Below are 9,332 nucleotides of genomic sequence, written 5' to 3' on the forward strand. Positions count from 1 at the left end.
CCATCCAAGGAGGGCCTACAGCAGCACCTAGATATTCTGCACAGATTCTGTCACACCTGGGCCCTGACAGTAAATCTCAGTAAAACCAAAATAATGGTGTTCCAAAAAAAGTCCTGTCACCAGGACCACAAATACAAATTCCATCTAGACACCGTTGCCCTAGAGCACACAAAAAACTATACATACCTTGGCCTAAATATCAGTGCCACAGTTAACTTCCACAAAGCTGTGAACGATCTGAGAGACAAGGCAAGAAGGGTCTTCTATGCCATCAAAAGGAACATAAAATTCAACATACCAATTAGGATCTGGCTAAAAATACTTGAATCAGTTATATAACCCATTGCACTTTATAGTTGTGAGGTCTGGGGTCCGCTCACCAACCAAGAATTCACAAAATGGGACAAACACCAAATTGAGACTCTGCATGCAGAATTCTGCAAAAATATCCTCCGTGTACAACGTAGAACACCAAATAATGCATGCRGAGCAGAATTAGGCCGATACCCACTAATTATCAAAATACAGAAAAGAGCCGTTAAATTCTACAACCACCTAAAAGGAAGCGATCCCCAAACCTTCCATAACAAAACGTTAATCTACAGAGAGATGAACCTGGAGAAGAGTCCCCTAAGCAAGCTGGTCCTGGGGCTCTGTTCACAAACACAAACAGACCCCATAGAGGCAGAACGACAGATTTTGACCTTGTCAGCTCAGGGATTCAATCGTGCAACCTTTCAGTTACTAGTCCAACGCTCTAACCACTAGACTACCTGCCACCCCAATATATATTGTATATTATCTACTTTGCTTTGTTTCCATGCCAATAAAGCCCCTTGAATTGAGAGAGAGAGAGAGAGAGAGAGAGAGGGAGAGGGAGAAGGGAAAGGAGAGGGAGAAGAGAGAGAGGAGAAGGGAAGCGAGAGGGAGAGGGAAAAGAAGAAGGAGAGAGATGAGAGAGAGACGAGGGAGAGAGAGAAGAGAGAGAGAGAGAGGGAGGAGAGAGAGGAGGAGAGATGGAGGGAGGAGAAGAGGAAGTGAGAGGAAGAGTGGAGAGGTGGGAGAGGGGAGGGAAGGAGGAGGAGAGGGGAGAGTAGACTGCGAGGGAGAGAGTGAAGGAGAGAGAGAGGAGAGAAGAGAGAGGAGACGAGAGGAGAGAAGTATTGTTTCTAGCAGTGATTCAGATGGTTTCAACTTTTCTCCGTGAAGTTCCGTAATTATCCTGCCATCATCTCTGGTTGCTCTCAACCTCCTAAATCACTAAGAGCAGGAACGCACCCGTGCGGAACAAGACAACAATGGACAGGCTCAAACTGTTGTGCCCCACCCGTTTCAGGAATCAAACTTAACATTTCTGTTCAGCTTGGCGTGGATTAGGGAGAGAGTTGGAAACACACAGACCACCCTGCACACACCACCCTACACACACCACCCTGCCCCACACCACCCTACACACACCCACCCTGCACACACCACCCGCACACAACCACCTGCACACACCACCTGCACACACCACCCTCACACACACCACCCTGAAACACCACCATTGCACACACCACCCTGCACACACCACCCTGCACACAACCACCCTCACACACCACCCTGCAAACACCACCCTGCACACAACACCCTGCATAACACCCACCCTGGCACACACCACCTACCACACACCACCCTGCAAACACCACCTGCCACACAACACCCTGCATACACCCACCCTGCACACCACCACCCTGCACACACCACCCTGCAACACACCCACCCTACAAACCACCCACCCTGCACACACCACCCTGCATACACCACCCTGCACACACCACCCTGCACACACACCACCCTACACACCACCACCTGGCACACACACCACCCTGCACCACACCACCCTGCACACACTACCCTGCACACACCACCCTTACACACCCACCCTGCCACACACCCATCCCTGCAGGGGGACTACACCCACCTCACACACCACACTCACACACCAACCCGCTGCCAACCACACCACCCTGAAACCCACACACACACACACACCACCACACACACTGACCACACACACACACACACACACACACACCACACACACACACACAACACACACAACACACACACACACACACACACACACACACACCACACACACACACACACACACTACACACACACACACACACACACCACCCTGCAACACACACATACACACACAGCACACACACACACACACACACACACACACCACACACACAACACACACAACACACACACACACACACACACACACACACACACACACACACACAACACACACACACACACACACACACACACACACACCACCCTGTACACACACACCGCCCTGCACCACACACACACACACCACCCTGCACACACACACACACACACACACCACCCTGCACACAAACACACACACCACCCTGCACACACACACACCACCCTGCCACACACACACACACACACCACCCACTCTGTACACACACACACACCACCCTGCACACACACACACACCACCCTGCACACAGCACACACACACACACACCACCCTGCACACCACACACACACACACCACCTGCACACACACACACACACACACCACTCACACACACACCACACCACCACCCTACACACACCACACACCACCCTGCACACACACACAACACACCACCCTACACCACACACACCACCCTGCACACACACACACAACACCACCCTGCACACACACCACACACCACCCTACCACACACACACCACCCTACACACACCACACCACCCTGCACCACACACACACACACACCACCCTACACACACACACCACCCTACACACACACACCACCCTACACACACACACCACCCTACATACACACACACACCACCCTACACACACCACCACCCTTACACACACACACCACCCTGCACACACACACTGGTTGTGCCCCACACGTCTTCAGGAAATCGAAACTTAACATTTCCTTTTGACTTTCGTTTCTGTTCATTTGGGTTGGAGCAGGAAGTGGAGGTACCTAACTGAATTTGCCCAATAGAAACTCTAATTTTCATTGCAAGATGTTTTGCGTTACGAAGCTTTTTTTTTGCTATTGTTTATCTACGGTGTGCACTAATGAATACACCCCAAGTCTTTATTATACCAGAGGAAAATGAATCGAGCCACAGCAGACCGACAGACGCCGTGTCATCCTGATCGAGTTATATTGAGTTGAAGTTTCTCCATCCTCCGACTGAACCATGTCTGGAAACAAGAACGGTAAGACCCACTTTCATCCCTCACATTTAAACACATTTACTGTTTGTAAGGTAAATATGATCATGTTTTCTTTGTGAAATCACTTTTTAACTTTTCTAAAAAAAAAAGTATTTGTTTTTCTATTTTTAAAATATAAGCTACATTTTGCAGTAACTTGTGGTAATTTGTACTATTGTGACTGCGTTACTTGACAGGATTTTTTAAAATAATTTCAGCGTCCTGGAAAAACCTTAGCATTTTAATATTCTCCTCCATGTACTGCATGTGAATATGTCATCAACTCTAGGACCAATCAAAGTCATTCAAAACAACTTACAAAACTACATAACAAAAGATCAGAAAATTTATATAAATGAATAAATATATATAATATATTATTATTATTATTATAAATTATATAATATATACGTATATATACTTTTTCAATTCCTGAAAAGTCTACTTTTTCGAGGACACTGATATTGGTAATTTGGCTTTTGTAAATTATATTATTATGGTAAATTATGGCAAAGTACAGTATATTTAGCTGAGTACAGTATATTTAGCTGACTACAGTATATTTAGCTGAGTACAGTATATTTAGCTGACTACAGTATATTTAGCTGAGTACAGTATATTTAGCTGAGTACAGTATATTATATATAAATATATATATCTATATATATATATATACAGTGGGGAGAACAAGTATTTGATACACTGCCGATTTTGCAAGTTTTCCTACTTACAAAGCATGTAGAGGTCTGTAATTTTTATCATAGGTACACTTCAACTGTGAGAGACGGAATCTAAAACAAAAATCCAGAAAATCACATTCAAATTCAAATCACATTATCAAAGATAAAAAATAAAGTTTAAAGATCATTCCTGCCACAGAACAATATTATAGCGATAAAGGTATATTTTCTGTGGACTTCAGTGTCGTTTTTTACAGACCATATGTCTGTCACGAATGTCGTCGGGAGAAGGAGAGGAGGACCAAGGACACCAGACATAGAATGCCCACCCAAACTCACGCCCTGACCAACCAAAATAGAGACATAAAAAGGATATCTACGGTCAGGGCGTGACATTGTCTCCCTTTATCTCCCTACAGGACCTCCCACCACTTCTCAAAAGCACCGGAACTTTGTCTCGGAGCCGATGGGAAACCGGTCTGTGAGGGATGTACCGGGGATCGGAACCACGCACGGACRCACGTTGGAGGAGAAGGGCATGCCTAGGTAGGAATATTCCCGGTAATATAAAAGATGTACCAGGAATTTTTGTAAACTTGACTGAATTTTTKGGGGGGGATTTTTTCTACCATGTAAAAAAAAATATACAAAAATAAAACGTTTTTTTTTTCATATGAAGAAAATATTTATTTTTTAAAATATGAAAAACCTCTTTGGGCTCCGGTCAAAAGCACTTTAAGATAAGAGATCAAGGATTAGTTACCGTGTCAGATGCATCCATAGTTTCATAGAATTCGAGTTACTTTGGTAAATGAAGGAGAGTTTCGCTTCCCTCAGTTTAGTTTACACGTGCGGTTTGTGAAGTCCACCATTTTCCAGGTGTATTAGGGAGAGTTTTTTTTGACCTCTTCTCCATACAGGGCTGACCAGTTGTTGGGTGATTACCTGAAGAGAGGTCGGGACCAAGACCAGTTCCAGGACAATCTGAAGAATACCACAGGGGCCAACGCCAAGCAACAGAGAGACGCCTACAATGGAATGAGAGAGTGGACCGACAACAACCTGTAGAGGAGAGGAGACAGTCACATTCTCTCCTCTTTGTTGTCTATCCTCCTGTCTCTCTCTCTCTCTCTCTCTCTCTCTCTCTCTCTCTCTCTCTCTCTCTCTCTCTCTCTCTCTCTCTCAGGATCAATTCAATTCACATCAGGGGCTTTATTGGCATGGGAAACATGTGTTAACATTGCCAAAGCAAGTGAGGTAGATAATATAGAAAAGTGAAATAAACAATAAAAATTAACAGTAAACATTACACATACAGAAGTTTCAAAACAATAAAGACATTACAAATGTCATAATTATATATTACAGTGTTGTAACAATGTACAAATGGTTAAAGCACACAAGCACACAAGCACACAAGTCTCTCTCAATTCAATTCAATTCAATTCAATTGACTTTATTGACATGGCAAGTTATATTACTTACATTGTCAAAGTATACATATCGAAAAATTTAATATAAAATATATATGTATATTTATACACAAAATATATATATATTTATATATAAATAAATGGTGGGACTAACAGTAATAATAATAGTAGTAGTGGACATGGGATTACATTAATAACAGCTACAACAACAATATTAATCAGAACAATACATTAAAGCAACAGTAGTAGACCAGTGTCAACATGACTGAGAAGACACATGACCTGGTACGAAAGACAAAACAAAACTAAGCTAAATGGGAAATATTATCAACATTACTTTGCATTTTTCACTGGCTGTCCCAGGCTGTGGCAGGAGGACACATATTTGGCTGCCAAAACTGCACATTTTGGCTTTTCACCAACAAATATTTGAATTTTTATTCATCTTTTTAGTTTCAAATTCTTTGTATTGAATTATTTTTGGGAAAGAAAAATGCTCTTAGGTCTGAGTATTTGTCACAGTGTAGTAGGAAATGCACTTCTGTCTCTACCTCTCCCCTGGAGCAGAGTGAGCACACCTGTCCTCCTGGGCAGCCAGGTTTGTCTGTGACGACCGGTCTCTCATAGCCAGACTGTGCGTGTGACTGAGTCTGTACCTAGTCAAGTGTTTCCTCAGTTTTCTATCAGTCACAGTGGTCAGATAGTCTGCCACCAGTTACTGTCTTTTAGAGCCAAATAGCATTGAATTTACTTTGATTTTTTGTGGTGTCTTTCCAATAGGTTTATATTTTTTATTTTTGTTTTGTGATGATTTGGTTGGGCCAGATTTTCTGAGGGCTGTCCCAGGCTCTATGGGTTGGTTTGGGTTGGTGAACTGAGCCTCAGAACCAGCTGGCTGAGGGGACTCTTCTCTGGTTTCATCTCTTGACATTGTAGAGCTGTGTGATGGAATGTTTAGGGTCACTTGTTTTTAGATGGTTGTAAAATTTGATGGCTCTTTTTTCTATTCGAATGAGGAGGGATATTGGCCAATTCGCCTACATGCGTTATTTGGAGTTTTTCTTTGTACTTGCAATACAGTCTTGCAAAACTCTGCATGCAATACTTCAATTGATGTTTGTCCCATTTTAGTAAATTCATTATTAGAGAGTGGACCCCATATTTCACTGCCATATAGAGCAATTGGTTCTATAACTGATTGAAAAATTTTGAGCCAGATTCTAATTGGAATTTCAATTTTGATGTTCCTTTTAATGGCATAGAATTGCTCTCTTGCTTGTCTCTCAGCTCATTCACAGCCATGTGAAGCTACCGTGTTGCTGATATTTAGTCCTAGATATGGGTAGTTTTTGGTGTGTTCTAATAGAACTGTGTCCCAATAGAATTTATATTTTGTCATCCTTATTTCCGGACCTTTTTTGGAATATCAATATATTTGTTTTTTTTAGGTTAACGGTCAGAGCCCAAGTCTGACAGAACTGTGAAGATGATCTAGGTGTTGGCTGTAACCCCTCTTTAGTGGGAGACAGCAGCACCAGGTCATCTGCGTACAGCAGACACTTGATTTCAGTGTTGTGTAGGGTGATACCAGGTGCTGTCGATTCTTCTAATGTTTTTGCCAATTCATTCATGTAGTGTTAAATAATGTTGGACTTATTGGGCAGCCCTGTTTCACTCCCCGCCCCTGAGAGAAGAAGTCTGTTTGTTTTGTTGCCAATTTTAACCGCACATTTGTTTTTAGTGTACATTGATTTAATAAAATCATATGTTTTCCCTCCAATACCACTTTTCATTAGTTTATAAAAAAGACCTTCGTGCCAAATTGAATCAAATGCTTTCTTGAAATCTACAAAACACGAGTAGATTTTGCCTTTGTTTGGTTAACTTGTTTATCAATTAGAGTGTGGAGGGTGTAAATGTGGTCTGTTGTACGATAATTTTTAGAAATCCAATCTGGCTTCTGCTCAGGACGTTGTGTTCGTCAAGAAATGATGTAGTCTGCTATTTATAATACTGCAGAGAATTTTCCCCAAGTTGCTGTTAACGCATATTCCTCTGTAATTATTTGGGTCAAATTTGTCTCCATTTTTATAGATTGGTGTGATCAGTCCCTGGTTCAAATATCGGGGAAAATACCTGCAGTGAGGATAATGTTGAAGAGTTGAGTATAGCCAATTGAATTTGTGGTCTGTATATTTGATCATTTCATTTAAAATCCCATCAGCACACAGGCCTTTTTGGGTTGGAGATTGCATATTTTTTCCAATAATTCTTCTTCTGTAATTGGGGTATCCACAGGATTCTGATAGTCTTTGACTGCTAATTCAAGGATTTTGTAATTTTTCTTGTATATCTTTTGTTCTGGGCTCTTTGTTATATTGCTGTAGAGGTTTGCAAAGTGATTTCTCCACATATCCCCATTTGGATAGCCAACTCCTCATGATGAGGTTTGTTTAATTTATTCCAATTCTCCCAGAAGTGGTTTGATTCTATGGATTCCTCAATTCCATCCAGCTGATTTCTAATGTGCTGTTCCTTTTTTTGTTCTTAGGGTGCGTTTGTATTGCTTCAGTGTTTCCCCATATTGAAGGCGTATATTTTTGTTGTCTGGTTCTCTGTGTTTTTGATTAGATATATTTCTCAATGACTTTCTTAGATTTTTGCAATCATTATCAAACCATTTTTCATTATTGTTTATTTTTGGTTTGCTCTTATGCTTCTTTAGATTAGCCAAGGAGGCTAATTTGTCAAATATAAAGTTTATGTTCCTAACGGCCAAATTTACACCTTCATTGCTGAATTGCTTCATTGCTCTCTCTCCTCTCTCTCTCTCTCCTCTCTCTCTCTCTCTCTCTCTTCTCTCTCTCTCCTCTCTCTCTCTCTCTCTCTCTCTCTCTCTCTCTTCTCTCTCTCTCTCTCTCTCTCTCTCTCCTCTCTCTCTCTCTCTCTCTCTCTCTCTCTCTCTCTCTCTCTCTCTCGCCCTCTCTTCTCTCTCGCCCTCTCTCTCATATATTCCTGACAAGGCCTTTAGTCACAGAATAGTATGACCTCTGCTTGTACCCAAGTTAAAATATTTGCTATTCATGTATTCTGTTGTGAATAAATCTGGAATGAAATTGTTTTCTGTCTTTGTCCTGGTGTATTCTCAAGAGTCAACATATGATGCCCTGGTGGAGAAACAATCTTAACTTTTATCTTCAAATCTAAATCTTTTGGTATTGTTACAGGTATTAAATACTATCATCAAATCAAATCAAATCAAGTTTATTTTATTATAGCCCTTCGTACATCAGCTAATATTCGAAGTGCTGTACAGACACCCAGCCTAAAACCCCAAACAGCAAGCAATGCAGGTGTAGAAGCACGGTGGCTATACTTTACTTTTGATCCTTGAGTTTTACAATTATACAGAGATTCTTTTGCTTTTTCCGTCCCTCGCTTCAATTCACCTGGAGATTAAACCTTGGGGTGGTTTCCGTCCTCGCTTCACATTCACCCTGGAGCATTAAAGGACTTGGGGTGGTTTCCGTCCCTCGCTTCACATTCACCCTGGAGCATTAAACTTGGGGTGGTTTCCGTCCCTCGCTTCACATTCACCTGGAGCATTAAGACTTGGGTTTCAGTCCCTCCGTGTGTTTCCTTCACCCGGAAACAGAAACTGAAGGAAACAGAATGTGAGAAAAAAACACAGACCTGAGTGGTCATAACTTGGCACACATACTCCTCCCCCTGCCATAGACTTACGCAGTAAATTATGACAACTTCAGGAGGACATCCTTCAACCTATGCAGCATGAACTGACATGATGTCCATCAATCAAAGGATCAGAGAATGAATCTAGTACTGCAAGCATAAACTACAGCACTGTAGTGCATAAAATGTGGTGAGCAGGTGACTCAAAAGAGAGAGAAAGACAATAGCTGAACAGTTTTTGACAAATAC

At 42.1% G+C, this 9,332-nt stretch overlaps 1 protein-coding gene across 1 annotated transcript; it reads left to right on the forward strand.

Moving 5' to 3' along the window:
• Positions 1–3,172: 3,172 nt before the first annotated feature.
• LOC112077148 (barrier-to-autointegration factor) lies at positions 3,173–5,098 on the forward strand. The gene is made up of 3 exons (XM_024143727.2): positions 3,173–3,280; positions 4,377–4,503; positions 4,878–5,098. Exons 1-3 carry the CDS (start codon positions 3,262–3,264, stop codon positions 5,023–5,025), a joined length of 294 nt encoding a protein of 97 aa, XP_023999495.1. The 5' UTR covers positions 3,173–3,261; the 3' UTR covers positions 5,026–5,098.
• The last annotated feature ends 4,234 nt before the right edge of the window (positions 5,099–9,332 follow it).

This window comes from Salvelinus sp. IW2-2015, unplaced genomic scaffold (genome assembly GCF_002910315.2).
Source record: "Salvelinus sp. IW2-2015 unplaced genomic scaffold, ASM291031v2 Un_scaffold4335, whole genome shotgun sequence".
Classification (NCBI taxonomy): Eukaryota; Metazoa; Chordata; class Actinopteri; order Salmoniformes; family Salmonidae; genus Salvelinus; species Salvelinus sp. IW2-2015.